A 24,311-nucleotide genomic window follows, 5' to 3' on the forward strand; every position below is an offset into this window, starting at 1 on the left:
GCTGTCTCAGCTCATGCACGAGTTTGTGTTGAACACGAGCGTCCTCGCGCGTCCATGTTGATAACGCATTCTAGAAGACATAAATAAAATGACTGACGACTAGGATTAAGTTACCGATACTTGATGCCTGTGGATTATCATTATACCAGGCTTTGTGAATAAAAGAAAAAAGCAAATGTTGTTCTAATAGGTTACTATTATTTGCATTAGACTATGTATGAGTTGGCAATGTGTGATAAGACATTTTAGGAAATGCGACGAAATTCTCTAACTAAACCCAATTATTAACCTACTCGCTGTCGTGTAGGCTAGGCTATGAAAACTATTGTAAAACGCTCAGCTGCAGACCTGCAGCCTAGTTCATAACGCAGCGTTGGGGGTCACAGCCTACAGTAGCCTATAACGGCAAATCTTTCCGACAGTGACAGCAGACTTAAAACGCATGCTGCTCGAAACACAACATGGATGCGCGCTTCTATCGGTAAGCCTATAATATGCCTTGGCTTCATTTCATCTGCCTGCAAATGTAGGTTTAAGCTGCAAATTCACACTGGGTGCAGCACAAATAGCATATCAGGTATCCACAAGTTTCTTACATCCCATGTCTACTTATTAAGAGTCATTTTCGTCGGGTAGTATTGCGCACATAACATCCCAGGTTCAAAGCATTTACTGTGGGGATCATATTTATGTGTATGTTAAGTGAATTCTTGCTCAATATTGACTCGCCATGTTTATTTTATCATGACATATGAATATCACATTATAGGATTTCGAGACAAGGGGCAAACTTCTCCACCACCATCCCAACTCAAATAATGAAATACATTTGCGCCTGTAACGATAGGAGCGCGTTCACGAACACCTTCTCTCACTCTCCAATCTTCATCAACGATGTACCTATGTTGTCTCGTTGTAACGTGGAACCTAATTGGCTCATTCTAGCTGGTGACGGAAATAGACACCCATGGAACGCCATTTTCTCAAAGATGGCTGCGGCCAATTTCAAACTTTTTTGGCTGAAGTAGCTAGCCTAGCATCGGCCATTGAAATGAATGGGGGCGGGACTTAGTCCCTCTCTCCAGTTCTTATAATACCTCCATGGTCATACTGCACTTCTGATTGCACTGAAAACATGTGAATCGGATTGCTCTAACTTAAGGAAGACGAGTGACCTCTGATTTGAATGTTTTCACTGGGTTATGTTCATGCAGTCCTACATCATCTCACAATGACAGAAATCAAATGTTTTGACTAACATATGAATATAATGTCCCCTAAAGTGTTATAGACCACTAGTAGGCCTACTCTCCCACCATTCTTCTCGGTGACCTGGAGTTATCAGACGTGTTTTACAGTTCAGTCCACAAAAACTGAACAACATATGAGGAACAGAATGTGGACATTATTGCTGCAAATTAAGCTAATTTGAACCCAACTCCTGCAACAGTTGCACTTTCCAGTTAATTTCCCAACCACTGAATGAGGTGAAAAGAGTCAACACACTGATGTGTCGTTCACTTGTAGCACAATAAGGAGGTAGAAGGATGTCTACTCCCCGATCTCAACACAAAGGTACGGTTTTCTTATTTTATTTATTTATTTATTTACTAAAACAAGCAAACAAACAAAAACAATGTAATAGTGTAAAACAATTGTATGAATGAATTATATTATTTTGAGGGAGTGTGGATGAATGGAAAAAATTAACAACTTTGAGGCAAAGAACAAAGCTGAGTTCAGCTAAGAGAATTCAACAATTACATGATTGCTTTACATTATGCTTTCTTCCATCAGCATATGTCCTTTGTGTTACTTCTTTGACAGGTAAGGCCACTCCACTGACACAGGCATATGTAAATAAGTAACAAAAATACAATATCACCATTTAACATGAAGGTCTACCATCCAGGGCACAAAACTAAATGTAGACTACGACAGTCTTGGTGACTGTTGAGAACAAGTGTGTTTAGCAGTTATTCATAAAATATGATCATATAAACCAAATTAATTTGAGGATGTTGGAAAATGCATCTTATTTAAAACTGGAAGACTACTAGTCATATAGCATTTATTTAGTAACTATTATATTGTTTGTTTGATCATTATTGTTTATTTCAAAGAATCACTGTGGCTACTGCTTCACTATGGCACTATACGTTTGAACACTACAGCTTTAAAAAGTAATTTTGATAACACACTGATTTATAAGGAGAATGACTGGTAATGCACTTTGTACAGTAATTGACATTCAACAAGCATTATTGTAACACATTACCATGGCATGTATGTAGAGGCATGATCTGCCACTTAATAAACACAAAAAGGCTAGGGCTACCACCAGGTTAATTGGTTTTCAGTGTAACTAAATTCAAATGATTAGTAACTAAAAAATGTGGTTCTGCATACATACATCTAACACCTACTCCACAATCTTTTCCCAGTCACAGTCTTTCTCTCTGCCCCTCTTCAAGCTGGTGAGTTCCATATTGTGTAGATTTACATAAACAAGAGAACACTGGATTTCTTCTATTTGAAGAAACAAAACAATAAATTAGCTATGCAATTTGATTGTTTAATCTAATACAATAACAGCCAAAGTTATATTGAGTGTTCAACTGTAGCGTTCCATTTGCAGAGTGTAAAAATAGCTTTTGAAGACCCTTACAGTGAAGGCAAATTGTTACAGCATACAAAAGTTACAATAAAAATGGCGATATCATATTGTCTACAAAATCTGAATTTGTAGACATTGTAGGCATAATTTTGATCTTCATATCAAATGTTTAACAAAGATCTCTTAAAATCTCATTTTGTCCTCGAGAAATGAGTGTTCTGTCTAATACTTTATCACTTTTATTTTAATCACTAACATCTTTCACTAGTATTTTGTAATATCATTAATATTTTGCGTATCTTTCCCTTTGTAATAGCTGCCCCAATCAGGCTGGTTGGTGGGAGCACCGGCTGCTCAGGTCGAGTGGAGGTCTACTACAACAGCCAGTGGGGCACTGTGTGTGATGATAGCTGGGACACGAATGATGCTGAGGTGGTGTGTAGACAGCTGGGATGCGGGTGTGCTGTCTCTGCCCCTGGTACAGCCTACTTTGGCCAGGGGAGTGGGAACATCTTGATGGATGACGTCAGCTGCTCCGGTTCGGAAAGATCCCTTGCAGAGTGCTCCCATAGGGGTTTTGGAACACACGACTGCAGCCATAGTGAGGATGCTGGTGTGGTGTGCTCAGGTTAGTGCAGGGCTAATAACCATTATGTATGTGATGTTTTGTAAAGTTGGTAGTTAGTAGCAACAACAACCCACAGCCTACTGCACAGTGAGGATGGATTGATATACAGTATGAGCCTACATACTGAGAAACACTGTTACGTCAACCATCACAAGCATCCATCAGAGCTTCCCCTACAGCTTTAGCATGTGTATATATATATATATATATATATATTATATATGTACTGTATATATACTGTATATGCTATATATAAATGCTATCTCGTTTTTAAGCGATTTTATGACTATGAAAATGTTGCATAGGGTATCTTTAAACACGTTTGCTGCTGTATGTAACAGAGCTGACCACCATGAAGACGAAAGGCACCAGGGTCATGAGGGGTCCGGATTGGCGGTGGGGAAGCCAGGTATATTTGTGTGTGTGTGTGTGTGTGTGTGTGTGTGTGTGTGTGTGTGTGTGCGTGTGTGCGTGTGTGTGTGTGTGTGTGTGTGTGTGTGTGTGTGTGTGTGCGTGCGTGCATGCGTGCATGTGTGAACCATTGAACATCTATTCAACACATGTGTGAGCACGCATTTTGTTTTGTGTTTGTGTGTGTTTTGTTCCACGTTTCAGGACGGCACACCTCCTGGTCTGGGCTGCGTGATTGGCCAGAGTAGTGAAGCTGGCTGCATGAGAGTGAGGTGGGACAGCGGCGGTGAACACAGCTACCGCGTGGGCAAAGAGGGCAAATTTGACCTTCAGCTGGCAGGTCAGTGTCACAGCCTCAGTAAACTCCAATTGGTCTGGCAGTAGCTCAGCTGTAATTCATAATCAGTCAGTATACCTCCCCAAAACCAAGACACAGCAAACAAGGGAACATTTGACAGGGATCACACTGACCAGCAGCAAGCGTCAGATTTCCTGTTATGTGGTTCAGCAGCAGAACAGTTGGAGAGGCAGTGTTACGCTAGCATCAAACAAACTGAGCATTGAACTTGGTTTAACTTTCAAAGCGCAATTGTGAATTGTGAGTGCATAGTTATGTTTGTCTGTTTGTTAGCAAGATACCTCAAATAGTAATGGATGGATTTCGATGAAATTTTCAGGGGAGGTCGGACATGATCCAAGGGAGAAACGATTACATTTTGGGAGTGATCCGTGATTCCATCGGGATTCCGGGGACATTTAAGTATTTAGCTTAGTGGTGTAATGGCATGGTATGGCCACGTGGTGGCGATCTGAATAGTTTAGGTTCAAATGTATGACAACCCAGGAAGAACAATGCAGGCAGAGGTCTGCGCTCTCTGAGTGCTTTTCTAGCTTCTTTTCTTTTATTTGTCGGAAGTTTTTTGTTTTCTATTTGTCGGGTCACTATTTTCGCACTGTAAATAAATCTGCACTCTCCACCAAAATCCATGTTTGCTTGCTGTGTTCACCCCATCATCACTTCACCTCAGTGAATCCTAGCCCCCTGCTTGTGAGTATATGGACCACAAGGGCCATATTTTCACACTGACCTGATGAATGATCCAGTCATGAAATGATCCAGTCATGACCCACTTTTATAGCCTGACCAGCCAGACCCACATCAAGATGTACTCGCCGTAGGCAGGGCTCAATCAATAAACAGTTGTCTCTCAAATTACTTCTCCATGCAATAGGATCATGCTAAATTAATCATCTTCTTGTTTTCAAGTAGCAGGATGCGTAACCGTCGCAACTTCTGGTTGCATGTCAGTCACCATTATGTTAAGCCCGCCCACCGACTCTATACATGATGTGATTGGTCCGGTGATTCTTCCATTTCCCAGCTCCCAAGCTCTATGGAGCATTGCTAGACTGCCCCGGCAGCCAAATTAGATTTGCTGCCACTAGGAGTGTCTAGATTTCTAGGCTACCACTTTTAGTGTCTTGGCAGAGATCAGAAGATTTTCATTGAAAATGTTCAGGTTTTTCTTGGTGTTCATGATACCGTGTACCTTAAAAAAGGTTCACAGGGCCTTAAGAATAACGACAGCCCCACCATATCACTGACCCTATACCTTCTCATTAGGCATGTGGTTCTTTTCATATAGTCTTTCTATGCCATAGAGTGCAACTTTCATTGTGACTGATTGTGCATAGTTATCAAATTATTACACTTGCACATTGCTCACCATTCTCATTGTTTCTTGGTGTTTTGAACCCCCAACGTTGTCTTCAAGGCAGTGCTGCCTGGAAGGCGCTAGGGTTAGGCATGGGTTAGGGTTAGGGGTAGGATTAAGTGCCTTTAAGTCAACAGTGGCAGCGCTGTCTGGAAGACGACGTTGGGGGCTCAAAACACCATCGAGCATTCTCATGATCATCTGTAATGTTTCCCTTCTACAGCACCAGTAGATATTGCCTTCCTACTCGATGGATCTGGAAGTGTGAATTCAGACCAGTTCAAAACCATGAAAACGTTTGTGAAAGATCTTACTCGAAGTCTTATGAAACCTAGCACCTCTGTGAGTGTGATTTCTTCCTGATTCAATGGTGTTGATTCAGTTGCTTTACATAAACTATAAATTAATTGTTCATATATCCATGTACGTTTCCTGGGGGACGTTATGCCATCTGCTGGACTTTTCTTTTTTGTTTCTGCAGTTTGCCTTTGCCCAATACTCTGATAGAGCCACCGTCCATGTGAACTTTCACCAGTTTCAGAGAACGAGATGGGAAAATCAGGTGGACATCATCAGCCAGATAGATGGAGGCACATATACTGCAGGTGCTATGCGGAAAGTTGTGTAAGTTTTTCGTTTTTAAGGCGGAGGTAGCATAGTGGCTAAGGAGTTTGAGCAGGTTGGACTTGCTTGCAGTAATCGTTGTACCATTGAGCAAGGCACTTACCCCTGAGTTGCTCTTGGGAGAATGACCCTTGAAATTGAATTTACAGATGTTAGTCGCTGTGTAATTAAATTTACAGATGTTAGTCGCTGTGTAGTTAAATTTACAGATGTTAGTCGCTGTGTAATTAAATTTACAGATGTTAGTCGCTGTGTAGTTAAATTTACAGATGTTAGTCGCTGTGTATAAAAGTGCCTGCTAAATGTAAAATGTAAATCAAATCAAATCAAATCAGGCTTATTGGCCATATACTTGCGTATACAAGGAATTTGCTCTCTGCATTTATCCCATCCGTGAATTAGTGAACACACACAGCACACAGTGAACACACAGTGAGGTGAGGCACACACTAAGCCGGCGCAGTGAGCTGCCTTCATACAAGCGGCGCTTGGGGAGCAGTGTGGGGTAGGTGCCTTGCTCAAGGGCACTTCAGCCGTGGACTGGTCGGGGATCAAACCGGCAACCCTCCGGTTACAAGCTCGAAGCCCTAATCAGTTGGCCACGGCTAACGTAGTCTCAAATCATTAACAGTTTTACTATTTCTTTCTATTCTGAATATTATTTACATCATGAAGCTATACTCATTTATGCAGGAACGATATGTTTCATTCTTCTGGTGGAGCAAGACCTGGGGCTAAGAGGATCCTCATTGTCATCACAGATGGGGAATCCTCTGATGCCTCAGACTATCCCAGTGTCACTGCGCTGGCCGAGGGCAAAAAGATTACTAGATATGCCGTTGGGGTAAGACATGAAACCTTACTGTTAATCCACTTTAAAGCATATCACAGACACTTATTTTCATCAGCATTTGGGCCCCCTGTTGTTCCTCTGATCTCAGTCTTGTTTATGCCTTACACAACAAGCTGATTTAAAATAAAATGTGCACTTTTTTGTGCAAATAAAATTTGCACTCATTTGCATTAAATATTATAACACTTTAATAATACTTGAGTATCTACATAAGAGTGACGTGACATTGTCATGAACACATGAAACTGTAAAACCCTAACCCAAAACCTTGAAAAAAAAGTTTGTGTCAAAAACCAAATGACATGTTGTGATGGCCGTCAGTACTTACAGTACAGTATTTATGACTATAGAATGTTTACGACACGTTCATGACAGTGTCATTTCACCCTTATTAAGATACCGGCAAGCAAAGTGTAACCTAAAATGTTATTCTCAACATTATTGATTCTCCAAAAAAAAAAAAAAAAAACTACAGTACAGGTTTATGTGTGCACCAACTCTCCCCAGAGACTGACCCTGATGTGAGATGCCACTTCTCTTCCTTATGTCACAGGTTGGAAATGCCTTTAACAGTCAGTCAGCACTTACTGAGCTCAGAGGCATCGCATCTTCACCAGAATCAGACCATGTGTTTAAAGTCAACAGCTTTGAGGCACTGGAAAAAATTAGCACCACCCTGGAAAAGAGCATCGTTATAGAAGGTGTGGGCACACTTTGATTCATCAGCACTTGCAAATGTAGTTACCACCAAGGAATGAAAGATCTTCACCTACAGAGGGATTATGGAGTAGGTCTAAACATGTGCTAAATAGATCCAAGCTGTCAGCCTTGACTTGAAGGGTACAAAACAATTTATTTGTAAACTGTTATGTTGGTGACACCTTATTTTGGTGATATGTACAGTGGTAGTAGGGGCAAGAGGCATGCTAATAGTGGCACATTACCTCAATATTAGCCTGGCTAATCTCGCCCACTGAGTCAGACATCCAAGGCTTCTCCTCCCTGCCCAGGGTCGGACTGGGAACAAAATTGGGCCCTGGCATTTTTCTCCTGGACCGGCCCACCACTGGACTCCCCAGTTTGTGAACCGCTGCTATAGTGTATACTGTAGTGTATAGTTCAGGTATTAGTGTATAGTTCAGGTATTATAGTGTTGGCCACTTTCCACTAAAAAGTAGCCTATTTAATACGTTTTCGCATAGTAGCCTACTACTACTATCCCGAAATATGTTTTGAATGACATGGGGCGCACGGAGGTGAACGGCTGGACAAACGCGAAATGACAAGGTGCTAAACAATTTAGTATACCTGTAGACAGGCTTTGTGGTTAAAATGATGAAAACCAGTAGGCCTAGTCTGCCACAGTTTCAAGCACAGTAGCCAACACTATAGTTTACACGCACAGAAAATAAAAGTCAATATAGGCTATCAGCATCACGAGATTGCAGTTATTATCGGAAAATCCTGACAAGTCAAACTGGACGCGAACGCGAGCAAAGCCAACAAAAAAACAACAACTTCCTAAATGATGTATTTTTAAATAAATAATTTGACCTTTACCGTTTCATGGCTTCTGCTAAGAAACAAATAGCCTAGTGCATCACACACATCGAACACTTACATCAAACATTCTTCAGAACGCAGAATAACCCGTCTGCTTTCACTTTCAATGAAATCCACTAGATAACGGACAAAGTTTGCAATGAGTGATAGCCTATGAATGAAAGAAGCACCAACCCCGCCGTAATTGTCAGCGGACTACATAGCAATGATGTTAGGCTACAGCAATTTATACATGACGGGCCGCAAATAAATAACTTAAACATTTTGCCATAAAAAAAAATAAATAAAAAAAAAGAATCTCGGAGTCCACCGGCCCACATGTGCACCGGCCCACCGGGCATTTGCCCGACTGTACAGATTGCCAGTCCAAGCCTGTCCCTGCCTATAGTCGAAGAAGCTATGGCCGCCTACTTCGCCCCACATGGACAACCAACCTCCGGATGCTCTGCACTCCCTTCCAAGCCTTGCCGACTCACCAACTCTTGTTGAGAAGGCATACTCGTGCATCAGTCAGTCTTGCAGGGCCCCCAACACTACCGCACTCATGACTGTTTACGTTGGTGGGATCCTCAGCCGCTCAGAAATCACAACCTCCTGCTCTGCCTTCTCAACAACCACTCCATCCTCCCCACCGGGCTATGGCTGTGGTTAAGAAGACGTTGACAGCAGCAGTCAAGAACAAGTTCAAGGGACATTCACACTGCTGCCGACTTGAGCTTCCAAAGATACAGGAAGTCATTCATTGTCAATGGAAGCCGGCTTCTCTCAGCTGCAAGCAGCGGCAAATCCGTCGTTGCGTTTTGGGCGTCTTAAGTGACTTGAGCATCAAGCAGAAAGTTGAAATTGGCTCAACTTTATGGTAATGAGCTATGACGCGGTTCAGTGGCAAACAACCAGCAATGAACATGATTGAACATAGAATGCTGCCACTTCAGAACGGGCAAAGCGTCCAAAGCTTTCCACGGCGTCCTTGGCAGGGCGTCCAGAGCTTCTTGGAAGCTCAAGTCGGTGGCGGTGTGTACAGTACGTACAGTAAGGCTCACTCCTGACCACACTGCTCAGACCAAATACCAGTGCAGTTCTGTCTCTTGATAAGTGAGGCTCCCCCTCATACTCATTTCATGGTCACTGGCGCACACAATTGCCTGATTCCAAATTATTAATAGATATTAGAAAGCTAGATACCACATTGGGCTCCAAATTGTAGCCTACATTAAATGACATCTTGGTGGGGGCAACAATTAAGCAGAAGCCAATGGAGAAACAGGTGTCTTTGATTGATTGACAGGTGACAGGTGTCAATGATGAGTTGCCCATAGACAGTAAGGTGTTGTCCCCAGTAATGACCGTTGCATTGACATACAGTATGCTACCTAATAGAACTTTACGGACAATTGCGGTATCTTTCTTTCTATATCTATGGTAGGAGTCCCATGAAGCACAAAAAAACCCAGACATAGGCCCACATGCAACATCTGTTGAGCACTTTGGGTGCGCCGACATACATACAGTATTACCATCCCAAACACAGCACTTACAGTAGCTGCACATCAGAGCACCTGTCCTGAGTGCACACACACTCGCTTTTTTCCATAAGGTGGCCAAGGTGCTGCATGCTACATGCTGCAATTTATTAGCCTTTCAACTCGATTCCATTCAGTACTGGTTACAAGTCAGTTCCCCCTCAACGCGCAACTACGCTCAGGCAGGAATTCTCAAAGCTGGCTGCCAAGCAAGCTATACAACCAGTCAAACCAAAGCATGCAACGAGGCATTTTACTGCACACACTTCATAATCCCAAAAGAATGATGCCAGTCTCAGACCCATCCTCTATCTCAGACACTTGAATGACTATCTAAGAAAGATACCATTCAAAGTGATAATTCAATTTCAAATAGGCTACTCGCCAGTCTACGTGATGACCAATGACTAGTTCATGTCAATAGACTTGAAAGACGTTTTCTTCAACTTCAGGATAGCGAACAGACACAGAAAATATCTGTGCTTCAGACTCGGCTGACAGGTGTGAGAATTCACGGTAGCCTACTCAGGTGTTCTCTTCGAGGCTGGGATGACTGGCTGCACTCTCTGCAGCTTGCGGACCCGGCAAGAAGACGTTCCACAACTCCACAAACAAAGGTCTAGCATGTCAGACTTTTTTTGGATTCTACGACTCCCGTATTGACACTGACACTATGGTTACAGTACATGCAACAAATAGCCTATACGATGGCCTAGATGATCTTGCAATGTGGACAATCTCCCCACCAATAGGCGGCAATAATTTCTGATCGCCGTGATTAGGCTATCTGATCACCTAGTCTGACATATAATTGTAAAGGAACATTTTGGTAGAGAAAACAATTGTGTTATCTGCACAGGCTATAACACTCATCACTGCACACACACCAGCTCTGCTTGTGATGTACAGTATTGATAACTCAAGGGGGGTAGCCTACACACATAAAGATTTCCCCCAGATTTCCCCCCTTCCGACCAAAGACAGACAACAGCCGATTATCTTAAGATCGTAAGATTATCTTATTCTCTTGTATTGTGTGGTGTGTTAGGAGTCAAAATTCTCCTGACAATAACCTTTATGACACGACGGAAAACATTTGGCGCCGATCATCGTAAATATGACACATGTTCAATATTTGCCACAATATTTCCGAGGGCAGCCGAGAAAGATTTTTTATCGTCGTGTGGGTTCTCTCACAGATAGATTTTTGTCAATTTCCAATGTGCTGGTTCCGAGTACCCATTTAGAGCAAAAGGGCTACACAATGTGTTGCAACTGAAGAGGAGAGACTTGTTCAGTCTGGAACAACAGATTCACAGTGCAATACCTCATGTTATCAATATATGTTTTGTTTTCCCAGTTACATTGCCAAAACCAGTTCTCACACTTCAAACGGAAAGGAGGTCACCTTGGGGTCAACCTGTTCAGATGACCTGCTCCATCTCCACTCAGCACCTGGGAGGGACATTCACCCTACAGCAGCTCTCTGGGTCCTATAGACAGACTAAGGCAGCTTCAGGAACCTCTGCTGTGTTCACCATCCCTCAGATGGACTTTGTCCATGAAGGATCCTACTACTGCCAGTACCAAACACGAGTGTCCAGTCGTGATTTCACCTCCTCCCGCAGTGATTCTGTCAGCCTCTCTGTAGTAGGTAAGATGTGGATGAATAAATGAGTCTGGCCGCTTTTCCCAGATTGGTTAAGAAGCTCTTAAGTGCTAAGGTCATCTTAGGAGCGCTTTTAAGAATGCTCCTAAGAAGATCTTAGCACTTAGAGCTTCTTAACCAATCTGGGCAATGCAGCCTCTGTCAGTTTCTCCGTAGTGAATGAGATGTTGTAGGACCAGCTATTCTGTTGCATTGCTTTTTTGGGGTATTCTACACAACATTTCCATGTTAAGTTTTAACCCGCTGAGGTGGATTATTCTCTATAAAAAATGTTTGGTCCTTCAACTGCTGAACTGTAATGTTACCAAATACCATTGGTGCAGTTGATACAACTAAGCAATTGTTAAATAGTGTGAACAATTGTTACATCTTCAGAGAATGCCTACATGTGCAAGGACAATGTCGATAATTTTGGAAGCTAATGTTTCAAATTGTTTTTCCTCCCAGTAACACTGCCAAAACCAGCTCTCACACTCCAAACAGGAAGAAATGCATCATGGGGTCAGTCTGTTCAGATGAACTGCTCTATCTCTACTCAGCACCTGGGAGGGACATTCACCCTACAGCAGCTCTCTGGGTCCTATAGACAGACTAAGGCAGCTTCAGGAACCTCTGCTGCGTTCACCATCCGTCAGGTGGACTTTGTCCATGAAGGATCCTACTACTGCCAATACCAAACACGAGTGTCCAGTCGTGATTTCACCTCATCCCGCAGTGATTCTGTCAGCTTCTCTGTAGTAGGTAAGATGTGGATCAGCATCATAAGTGTATGACTTTCAATCTCACTGACTTTCAATCTTACATTGGGTTCCCTCGGACATCCTAGTCTACAGTTGAGTTTGGCAGAAATAGTCCATTACTCCTTCCCATGTGGCATGTAACCAAATATGAAATCAAATTTAAAGTAACTCAGCTGTATGAGTTCTACATTTTTATGTTCAACATCCTGGGTATTTATAAAGTCCTAAATGCATCAAGAACTGATCAAAAGGGTCGTGTTCAGTCTGGATCAATAAAGATTCATAGTGCAAAACCTAATGTTCTAAATTGTTTTCTTTTCCTAGTTTCACTGCCAAAACCAGCTCTCACACTTCAAACAGGAAGAAATGCATCTTGGGGTCAGTCTGTTCAGATGAACTGCTCTATCTCTACTCAGCACCTGGGAGGGACATTCACCCTTCAGCAGCTCTCTGGGTCCTATAGACAGACTAAGGCAGCCTCAGGAACCTCTGCTGCGTTCACCATCCGTCAGGTGGACTTTGTCCATGAAGGATCCTACTACTGCCAGTACCAAACACGAGTGTCCAGTCGTGATTTCACCTCCTCCCACAGTGATTCTGTCAGCCTCTCTGTAGTAGGTAAGATGTGGATGAAGAACATTGGCTTCATAAGTATATGACTTTCAATGTTACATTGTGTTCCCTTGGACATCCTAGTCTACAATTGATTGGCAGATGTAGTCTGTCACTTATTTTCATGGGGTTCATAACCAACTGGGAAATCAAAATGAAAGTAACTCAATTCTGCATTTTTAAAATGTTCAAATCCTGAGTAGTTATTGAGTCCTAAATGTCCTAAATTGTCTTCTCCTAGTAACACTGCCAAAACCAGCTCTCACAGTTCAAACAGGAAGAAATGCATCATGGGGTCAGTCTGCACAGATGACCTGCTCCATCTCCACTCAACACCTGGAAGGGACATTCACCCTTCAGCAGCTCTCTGGGTCCTATAGACAGACTAAGGCAGCCTCAGGAAACTCTGCTGCGTTCACCATCCGTCAAGTGGACTTTGTCCATGAAGGATCCTACTACTGCCAGTACCAAACACGAGTGTCCAGTCGTGATTTCTCCTCCTCCCGCAGTGATTCTGTCAGCCTCTCTGTAGTAGGTAAGATGTGGATGAAGAACACTGGCTTCCAAAGTATATAACTTTCAATCTTACATTGTGTTCCCTCGGATATCCTAGTCAACAATTGATTTGCCAATTGTTATTTGCATGGGAATTAACCAGCTGAGTAATTGAACAGAAAAATCACAATGTCGGAATTCTATTTTGTCTCAATTACGAAATTGCTGGGTTCTTCATCAGAGCTAAAGGTCTACACAATATAACACTGACTTACAAATATGATCTCGTTCAGTCTGGAACAATAAAGATTCACAGTGCAATACCTAATGTTATGAAAATATTTTTGTTTTCTCAGTTACACTGTCAAAACCAGTTCTCACCCTTCAAACGGAAAGTAGGTCACCTTGGGGTCGACTTGTTCAGATGACCTGCTCCATCTCCACTCAGCACCTGGGAGGGACATTCACCCTACAGCAGCTCTCTGGGTCCTATAGACAGACAAAGGCAGCCTCAGGAACGTCTGCTGCGTTCACCATCCGTCAGGTGGACTTTGTCCATGAAGGATCCTACTACTGCCAGTACCAAACACGAGTGTCCAGTCGTGATTTCACCTCTTCCCGCAGTGATTCTGTCAGCTTCTCTGTAGTAGGTAAGATGTGGATGAAGAACATTGGCTTCATAAGTTTATGACTTTCAATCTTACATTGGGTTCCCTTGGACATCCTAGTCTACAGTTGATTGGTAGATGTAGTCTGTGACTTATTTTCATGGGGTGCGTAACCAACTCTTAAGTCGAAATGAAAGTAACTCAATGTATGAATTCTGCATTTTTAAAATGTTCAACATCCTGAGTAGTTGTTGAGTCCTAATGTTCTAAATTGTTTTCTTCTCCCAGTAACTCTGCCAAAACCAGCTCTCACACTTCAAACAGGAAGAAATGCATCATGGGGTCAGTCTGTTCAGATGAACTGCTCTATCTCCACTCAGCACCTGGGAGGGACATTCACCCTACAGCAGCTCTCTGGGTCTTATAGACAGACTAAGGCAGCTTCAGGAACCTCTGCTGCATTCACCATCCCTCAGGTGGACTTTGTCCATCAAGGATCCTACTACTGCCAGTACCAAACACGAGTGTCCAGTCGTGATTTCACCTCCTCCCGCAGTGATTCTGTCAGCTTCTCTGTAGTAGGTAAGATGTGGATCAAGAACACTGGCATCACAAGTATATGACTTTCAATCTTTCAATCTTACATTTTGTTCCCTTGTAGCCTGGCTGGCGCCTACCACTTCTCAATGAGACTTGGTCTGGCATCCAAATGTTCATTTTCTCGTATTTGAAAAAATGCCCAGATCCGTTCATTGGGCGCCACGGATGTTTATCAAATGCGTCTGTGCATAGCTCATCATGGCCTTGCTTTCCCCCCTGTTCTGTGATTGGTCTCCTATCTGAGGCAAAAATTAGGGCGGTAGTGTCCAGACTGCCTTAGCAGTGTGAATCAAATCGCATGCAAGGCAGCATGGGAACACCCAGGCTAGTTCCCTTGGACATCCTAGTCTACAATTGATTGGTAGATGTAGTCCGTGACTTATTTTCATGAGGTGCGTAACCAACTGTGAAGTCAAAATGAAAGTAACTCAATGTATGAATTACGCATTTTTAAAATGTTCAACATCCTGAGTAGTTATTGAGTCCTAAATGTTCTAAATTGTTTTCTTCTCCTAGTAACAATGCCAAAACCAGCGCTCACACTTCAAACAGGAAGAAATGCATCATGGGGTCAGTCTGTTCAGATGAACTGCTCTATCTCCACTCAGCACCTGGGAGGGACATTCACCCTTCAGCAGCTCTCTGGGTCCTATAGACAGACTAAGGCAGCCTCAGGAACCTCTGCTGCGTTCACCATCCGTCAGGTAGACTTTGTCCATGAAGGATACTACCACTGCCAGTACCAAACACGAGTGTCCAGTCGTGATTTCACCTCTTCCCGCAGTGATTCTGTCAGCCTCTCTGTAGTAGGTAAGATGTGGATGAAGAATACTGGCTACATATGACTTTCAATCTTACATTGGGTTCCTTTGGACATTCTAGTCTACAATTGATTTTGGCATACCTGTAGTTTATTACTTAGTTTCATGGGGTGCGAAATCAACTTTGAAATCAAATTTAAAGTGACTCAATGTATGAATTCTGCATTTTTAATAAGTTCAATGTGCCATGTAATTATTGAGTCATAAATGCATCAAGAACTGACAAAAAGGGTATTTTTCAGTCTGGAACAATAAAACTTCATAGTGGAAAAAAAAATATGTTCTAAATTGTTTTATTTTCCCAGTAACACTGGCAAAACCAGTTCTCACACTTCAATCAGGAAGAAATGCATCATGGGGTCAGTCTGTACAAATGAGCTGCTCCATCTCCACCCAGCACCTGGGAGGGTTATTCACCCTACAGCAGCTCTCTGGGTCCTATAGACAGACTAAGGCAGCTTCAGGAACCTCTGCTGCGTTCACCATCCGTCAAGTGGACTTTGTCCATGAAGGATCCTACTACTGCCAGTACCAAACACGAGTGTCCAGTCGTGACTTCACCTCTTCCCGCAGTGATTCTGTCAGCCTCTCTGTAGTAGGTAAGATGTGGATGAATAAATTAATCTGGCCGCATTTCCCAGATTGGTTAAGAAGCTCTTAAGTGCTAAGATCTTCTTAGGAGCGCTTTTAAGAACACTCCTTAGAAGATTTTAGCACTTAAGAGCTTGTTACCCAATCTGGGCAACGCAACCTCTGTCAGTTTCTCCGTAGTGAATGAGATGTTGTAGGACCAGCTATTCTCTTACATTGTTTTTTTTTGGGGGTATTCTACACAACTTTTCCATGTTAAGTTGTAACCCGCTAAGGTGGATTGTTCTGTATCAAAAATGTTTGGTCCTTCAACTGCTGAACTGTAATGTAATACTATTGGTGCAGTTGATACGAGGGTAATCGGTCTATGAGAAGGCACTACTAAGCAATTGTTAAATAGTGTGAAAAATTGTTACATGTTCAGAGAATGCTTACATGTGGAAGGACAATGTCGATAATTTTGGAAACTAATGTATCAAATTGTTTTTTTCCCAGTAACTCTGCCAAAACCAGCTCTCATACTCCAAACAGGAAGAAATGCATCATGGGGTCAGTCTGTTCAGATGAACTGTTCTATATCCACTCAGCACCTGGGAGGGACATTCACCCTACAGCAGCTCTCGGTGTCCTATAGACAGACTAAGGCAGCCTCAGGAACCTCTGCTGCGTTCACCATCCGTCAGGTGGACTTTGTCCATGAAGGATACTACTACTGCCTGTACCAAACACGAGTGTCCAGTCGTGATTTCATCTCTTCCCGCAGTGATTCTGTCAGCCTCTCTGTAGTAGGTAAGATGTTGATGAAGAACACTGGCTACATAAGTATATGACTTTCAATGTTACATTGTGTTCCCTTGGACATCCTAGTCTACAATTGATTGGCAGATGTAGTCCGTCAATTATTTTCATGGGATTCATAACCAACTGGGAAATCAAAATGAAAGTGACTCAATTTATGAATTCTGCATTTTTAAAATGTTCAAATCCTGAGTAGTAATTGAGTCCTAAATGTTCTAAATTGTTTTATTTTCCCAGTAACACTGGCAAAACCAGTTCTCACACTTCAATCAGGAAGAAATGCATCATGGGGTCAGTCTGTACAAATGAGCTGCTCCATCTCCACCCAGCACCTGGGAGGGACATTCACCCTACAGCAGCTCTCTGGGTCCTATAGACAGACTAAGGCAGCTTCAGGAACCTCTGCTGCGTTCCCCATCCGTCAAGTGGACTTTGTCCATGAAGGATCCTACTACTGCCAGTACCAAACACGAGTGTCCAGTCGTGACTTCACCTCTTCCCGCAGTGATTCTGTCAGCCTCTCTGTAGTAGGTAAGATGTGGATGAATAAATTAATCTGGCCGCATTTCCCAGATTGGTTAAGAAGCTCTTAAGTGCTAAGATCTTCTTAGGAGCACTTTTAAGAACGCTCCTTAGAAGATTTTAGCACTTAAGATCTTGTTACCCAATCTGGGCAACGCAACCTCTGTCAGTTTCTCTGTAGTGAATGAGATGTTGTAGGACCAGCTATTCTGTTACATTGTTTTTTGGGGGGGTATTCTACACAACATTTCCATGTTAAGTTGTAACCCGCTAAGGTGGATTGTTCTGTATCAAAAATGTTTGGTCTTCTGCTGAACTGTAATGTAATACTATTGGTGCAGTTGATACGAGTGTAAGCGGTCTATGAGAATGCACTACTAATACCCCTTTTCCACCGACGCGGTTCTGGTGCTGGTTTGGAGCCAGTGCCAAGTCTGGAACCAGTTCTTTGCTTTTCCACACAAAATAACCTGGCTCTGGGCCAGGAAAACTGGTTCCAACTCAGCACCAACTTTGAGCTGGACCAGAGATAAGAACCAGTTACGTCAAGTGTTGTGAGTGGATTTCAGCAAATCAGAAGCTTGCGTTCCCACAGTGGCGGGAGTAACAAAAAAATCTGAAAACAATGGCGGCAGCTCCGGGGGTCGTAACTGGAAATATTCAATGTGAATAAAGGTTTCTTGACCACTTTTAATGGCTAATTTTGATACGGTTTATTGTTTATATGCGACACAAATGTGTCCCGGACACACAGATCATTGCAGGTTGCTGTAAGCTCCCGAACGGTAAAGTTAGCTTGTTAGCTTGTTGACCAAAACATAGCAATCTAGCATGCTGATATAACTACTGTGGTGTTTCTGGTCAGGCTAACGTTAGCAGCAAAAAAAAGCAGCGTAGCATGGTCATAACCATAACAACGGGTGTTAATCAAGTGCTAATATTGGCTAACATGCTTTTCTAGCGACTGCAATAAATACACAAGCAGCATAGGTAAGGTAAGGTACTTTTATTTTTATAGCGCATTTAATGTGCACTGAGTGCAACCCAAAGCGCTTCACAGAACACAGAGACAGTGCCAAAACGGAGTGGCGTAGTCGCCAGCGTACCCATGACAACACAGCAAACAAATTCACAAAATAACAAGACACAATGCCGGACGGAGTGGCGTAATCGCCAGCGTACCCGTGACACCAAGACATACAAGACAGACAAACAAATAAACAAATGTCAAATAAATAATAAAACAAACAAAAAACAGAAAAGTCCACGTCAACCTAGTCCAATCAACTGCACTCAAGTCAGATGGCTGAGAAGTCCCAGAGCAATGAAGACGTACAGCCTAGCCCTCAATCGCTGGCAGATCCTCAGCAGATGAGATGGCCTGCAGGCCCAGCCGATACAGCCTGCTGGCAAATCGTGACCATCCGACCATCGCCGCTGACAGGTACCAGGAAGATGCGCCGATGCGCTGCACCAGAGCGAAGAGACACTGGGACACAGGAGGATCCCCCGGTGCTTGCCCGAAAACCGCGTCCCTCTCCTGCGCCAGACCAGCCGATGTCCCAGCTGAGCTGACAGTCAACCGACCGAAACAGCCACCGAGTCCGCTGTCTCGAAAACAGACCAGCCAGCAGCATAAGAGGAGCCCCGCGGCCCCAGTCCAGCAACACCAGAGAGCATAGGGCACGTCCGGTTTTATTCCACAAATGGATACAGTGATACAGTTGAACTCTCTCGACATTTGAGCTTTTTGTGCTCAAAGTTAATCGTAATAAGTTTTTCCACCACATCTCCATTTCTGCTGGTTGTTTTGGGATACAAAAGCGCACGTAAACAGTGACGTAGCGACGCAGCACTACTCTGGAACTCAGTCTGTGGAAAAGCGAGCTGGTTCTTGGATAATCGGCAGGTAGCACCAGCACCGAACTGGCACTAGCACCAGCCCGGAACCGGCACCTGGTTCGTGGCAGTGGAAAAGGGGTATAAGCAATTGTTAAATAGTGTGAAAAATTGTTACATCTTCAGAGAATGCTTACATGTGAAAGGACAATGTCGATAATTTTGGAAACTAATGTTTCAAATTGTTTTTCTTCCCAGTGACACTGCCAAAACCAGCTCTCACACTCCAAACAGAAAGAAATGCATCATGGGGTCAGTCTGTACAAATGAGCTGCTCTATCTCAACTCAGCACCTGGGAGGGACATTCACCCTACAGCAGCTCTCTGGGTCCTATAGACAGACTAAGGCAGCCTCAGGAACCTCTGCTGTGTTCACCATCCGTCAGATGGACTTTGTCCATGAAGGATCCTACTACTGTCAGTACAAAACACGAGTGTCCAGTCGTGATTTCACCTCTTACCGCAGTGATTCTGTCAGCCTCTCTGTAGTAGGTAAGATATTGATGAAGAACATTGGCTTCATAAGTATATGACTTTAAATCTTACATTGTGTTCCCTCTGGTATCCTAGTCAACAATTTATTTTGGCAGATGTAGTCCATTTCTTAATTTCATGGGGTGTGTAACCAACTGTGTAATCAAAATTAAAGTAATTCAATGTATGAATTGTGCATTTTTAAAAAGTTTAATGTGCCGGGTTGTTATTGAGTTATAAATGCATCAAGAATTGACAAAAAAGGGTCTTGTTCAGTCTGGAATGATAAAAAAAAACCCTAATGTTCTAAATTGTTTTCTTTTCCTAGTAACTCTGCCAAAACCAGCTCTCACACTTCAAACAGGAAGAAATGCATCATGGGGTCAGTCTGTTCAGATGAACTGCTCTATATCCACTCAGCACCTGGGAGGGACATTCACCCTACAGCAGCTCTCTGGGTCCTATAGACAGACTAAGGCAGCCTCAGGAACCTCTGCTGCGTTCACCATCCGTCAGTTGGACTTTGTCCATGACGGATACTATTACTGCCAGTACCAAACACGAGTGTCCAGCCGTGATTTCTCCTCCTCCCACAGTGATTCTGTCGGCCTCTCTGTAGTAGGTAAGATATTGATGAACACTGGCTACATAAGTACATATATATGACTTCGGATATCCTACAATTGATTTGCCATTTGATATTTGCATGGGAATTAACCAGCTGTGTAAATGAACTGAAAAATCACGATGTCAGAACTCTATTTTGTCTGAATTTGGAAATTGCTGGGTACTTAATTAGAGATAAAGGTCTACACAATATTACTTTGACTACAAATATGATCTTGTTCAGCCTTGAACAACAACAATTCACAGTGCAATACCTAATGTTGTGACAATATTTTTGTTTTCTCAGTTACACTGCCAAAACCAGTTCTCACCCTTCAAACGGAAAGTAGGTCACCTTGGGGTCGACCTGTTCAGATAAACTGCTATATCTCCACTCAGCACCTGGGAGGGACATTCACCCTTCAGCAGCTCTCTGGGTCCTACAGACAGACTAAGGCAGCCTCAGGAACCTCTGCTGCGTTCACCATCCATCAGGTGGACTTTGTCCATGAAGGATCCTACTACTGCCAGTACCAAACACGAGTGTCCAGTCGTGATTTCATCTCTTCTCACAGTGATTCTGTCAGCCTCTCTGTAGTAGGTGAGAAAGTGAAAACATTTCTCCTTGATTTTATTTATACTGTATACAAGGCAGCGCTTTAGTTTCAGGCACATTCAACTGAGGATGCTCCCAAATATAATCAGTGGTTTCATTGACCTAACAACATAGTACATACAAAAAAAATATTTATTTTAGATTTATTAAAATCTAAATATACTGTATAGTATGTTCTTTATGGGTGTTTTATGTCCTCCAGTGTCCCTGTCACAGCCCATCATCTCTGTGAGTGCCCCAGAGGAAGAGCTGGTCTTGGGGCCCCACGGCCCAGAGGTCCCCTGGGGCCAAAGCTTCTCCATCATCTGCTCCACCAAGCCACAGTACCAAGGAGGCTCTTTCCACCTCACCTCTGATGGGTCAGCTGAGATCTGGACTGAGCTGGCTGTCAATCACTCGGCCTCTTTCTACTTTCCTAAGGCAGATTTCATCCATGCAGGGAACTACAGCTGCATCTATGAGGTCACTTTGTCATCTCGTCACTTCCCCTCTGGAAAAACAGACGTGCTTTGTGTGACCATAAGAGGTGTAGTAACACTCCCTGTGCGTTCAGTCACATTTTTACGATGTTGTGTTTTCCTTTTGTGAAATATGCCACTCGCTTGCTTTCCAGCACTGACTTGGATGGAGTGGTCTCGCCATATAGCGTCTGCACGTCCCTCTGTGTTCTATGGAGTGACACTTGGGCTGTTGCTTCTACTGTTGCTTCTCCTGCTGGTCCTGTGCTCAGTGTTGCTTTTGAACAAAACGAAGGCTAAATATGTGATCAACGAGGAGTACTGTAAGCACCCATTCTACAGTAACAGATCCTTCACATCATACCCCTGGCTGGACCAGGTCATTGATATGCTAATAGGAAGAGGACATGAATAACCTTACTGTTGTTTTGTCCTTAATCTCAGGGCCCATGAGTTCATTTGAGGTACTGCAGAGCCACCAGAGAGCAAGTGAGGACAATGAAGATACCAATTCCGATGGATGAAAAACATGTCCTGCATGGATTTTCATTGTTAGCAGACCTCAGTATATATATGTGGTTAAAGATTTGCGCTTTTGCTTTACTGATTTGCCCTGATTGCCATATTTGTCTGATGCTCAATGAATCCTCTTTTTTGTCCATGACATTGCATTTTTTAACAGTATGGTAGAAATAATTAGTGTCTAAGCAGAGAAACTTCTGGATCCTTATTCTTTGCGACTTCTTTCTTTTTCAGCCACTAAAATTCATACAGGCTTCAAACGTTGTATGTAGATTCATATCCTACCAACAATATCACATAATTGTAATGATCTTGCTGCACCTCTAGGGGGAGTACAGTAGCAATATTCCTGAATCCAATCTAACCGGCCTGGGGTGCTTTTCCCAAAACCATAGTTTTAGAATCAGAATCAGAATCAGAGTCAGCTTTATTGGCCAGGTTTGCGTGAACAAACAAGGAATTTAACTCCGGTTAATCTTTGCAACACTCAACAATAACATAAAACACAGTAAAAAAAAGAATAAGGGCAATAAGCTATGTGTAAGAATAAAGGAATAATTCTAATAATTTCCTAAAGTCCACTGTCATCTCCACAGTCTTCTTCGGGTTGTGCTCCAGGTGGTTCTGACTGCACCACTAGTGCTAACCTGTTGCCAACTTACAGTAGTTGGTTGGCAAGGGGAAATGGCAATGGCAGTGCAACCAACAAATTTGCTAACTTAGTTACTTACTTGTTAAAGGGATATTCCGCCATTTTTGGAAATAAGCTCACGTGTCTCCTCTCAAGTTAGAAAGTGCAACAAGACCAACTGAAAATGAAACGGGCGTTGTTACAGGCTGATTTGACACGGCGTGACATCTGGCGTAATAATCAAGGCAACTTGCAAACTACAGTACTGGCACTACTACTGCTTGTTGTCTATGGGGACTATTTTCAGATGCTGTGTACGATATCACTGCGCCTATGGTACGTTTGCAAGTTGCCTTGATTATTACGCCAGATGAGAGTGTAGTTCCATGTCAAATCAGCCAGGTTTCATTTTCAGTTGGTCTTATTGCACTTTCTAACTTGAGAGGAGACACGTTTTAAATGGGAAAATTACCAGAAATCTTGGTCACTTTTAAACATGAAGCTAGCAGGCGAGAAGCTAATGGTCTAATCCGATTCAATGATCTAGGCTGAAGCTAAAAGTTGTATCGCCAGACTCACAGAATGGCTGGATGAACGGGAACAAGGTAAATATCGATTGTTTTGCCCGAGGGGAGGTGGGAAATGAGCGTATTTCCAAACATGGCGGAATATCCCTTTAACTTAGTTAGCAACTATGGTTTTGGGAAACCACCAGGCACCCCAGGTCCATCTCTGCCACACTTTCCAACCTTTTTCAAAAATAATTAATGTAGTGTATTATTTTCAAGACCGTTTTCTCGGCAAATCATCATACAGATCACGCTGACAAAAACGACTAAATATTTCAATACTGGTTGACATAAAAATGTGAAATTTGATGCACTTATACCAACCTGGTTGGTTGCTTATATGTAGCCTCATCTGAAAACATTTTGTGAAGTAGGCCTATCAATTAATCAGCTCTTCAAAATGGCCACCAAAAGGCCACTGTAAATGGCCAATCATCGTGAAACTTCCTAGGCTCAATCACAATGACATAGAAACTATGCACCAGGGGCCAATATTCTTGATCCCATATACTCACATTGCTAATGTGTATATTATTTTGGTTTTTCAGGATAATGTTGTGCTATTGAACTTCACAGAGCACATCCTTGTCTTAAATAAGTGTATGACAGGAAGCTACAATGTATCTACAGTATATCATCAAAGCATTTTTCAGGGCTGTTATTTTTGCTTAGATGGAGCTTGGATACCAAAGATAAATAAAGCATCTCAGTTTGTGTATCACGCTTTTTTCACTAGTATTATTATTTGTTCAGTTCTATACATTACATTGTATTAATACATATGATGTCTATTTTACACCATAAGAGACACTAACCGAGGAGTGATTCCAGGATTCAAGGGGATAACCATATATTTCCTGGTTAAAATACATCAAATAATCCAGTGGTTCTCAAACTGTGGTACGGGTAGGCCTATTAGCGATACTAATGTTTGTTAAATGTTGGGTATTCAAGAACATGACCTTCGATATATGGCCACAAGATTGAGGGCAACATAAAACAATGATTGTTTTCATTTTAAAATCCTTATTAAAGCCAAAATGTTACATTAATGAGTCACTCTCTGTGCTGCCACATCCAGGAGGGAGTGGTTTGGTAAGACAGCAAAGAGCAGTGAAAGGCACAGAATTCTCAGTAGACTGGCTA

General features: G+C 42.7%; 1 protein-coding gene across 4 annotated transcripts; it reads left to right on the forward strand.

Moving 5' to 3' along the window:
- Positions 1 to 1,537: 1,537 nt before the first annotated feature.
- On the forward strand, positions 1,538 to 22,697 carry LOC134078708 (immunoglobulin superfamily member 1-like). Of its 4 annotated transcripts, XM_062534822.1 has the most exons (23): positions 1,538 to 1,575; positions 1,798 to 1,827; positions 2,445 to 2,477; positions 2,934 to 3,245; positions 3,587 to 3,654; positions 3,861 to 3,996; positions 5,595 to 5,713; positions 5,853 to 5,995; positions 6,689 to 6,839; positions 7,402 to 7,549; positions 11,295 to 11,588; positions 12,051 to 12,344; positions 12,668 to 12,961; positions 13,197 to 13,490; positions 13,807 to 14,100; positions 14,347 to 14,640; positions 15,175 to 15,468; positions 15,785 to 16,078; positions 16,566 to 16,859; positions 17,106 to 17,399; positions 21,188 to 21,511; positions 21,599 to 21,766; positions 21,888 to 22,697. In XM_062534822.1, the coding sequence occupies exons 1-23, from the start codon at positions 1,548 to 1,550 to the stop codon at positions 21,965 to 21,967; spliced, it is 4,680 nt and encodes a 1,559-aa protein (XP_062390806.1). In that variant the 5' UTR covers positions 1,538 to 1,547; the 3' UTR covers positions 21,968 to 22,697. The 4 variants fall into 4 exon arrangements, with proteins under 4 accessions (XP_062390806.1, XP_062390807.1, XP_062390808.1 ...); XM_062534823.1 differs by lacking the exon at positions 12,051 to 12,344; XM_062534824.1 differs by lacking the exons at positions 15,785 to 16,078; positions 16,566 to 16,859; positions 17,106 to 17,399.
- Positions 22,698 to 24,311: the final 1,614 nt, after the last annotated feature.

This window comes from Sardina pilchardus, chromosome 4 (genome assembly GCF_963854185.1).
Source record: "Sardina pilchardus chromosome 4, fSarPil1.1, whole genome shotgun sequence".
Lineage (NCBI taxonomy): Eukaryota > Metazoa > Chordata > Actinopteri > Clupeiformes > Clupeidae > Sardina > Sardina pilchardus.

Excerpts from the sequence above, each read along its gene's own strand:
- LOC134078708 (XM_062534822.1), top strand. The coding sequence starts at position 1,548 with ATGTCTACTCCCCGATCTCAACACAAAG. Across the intron at positions 1,576-1,797 it reads TCCCCGATCTCAACACAAAG|CATATGTCCTTTGTGTTACT; the intron begins GTACGGTTTTCT and ends TTCTTCCATCAG. Across the intron at positions 5,714-5,852 it reads TTATGAAACCTAGCACCTCT|TTTGCCTTTGCCCAATACTC; the intron begins GTGAGTGTGATT and ends TTGTTTCTGCAG.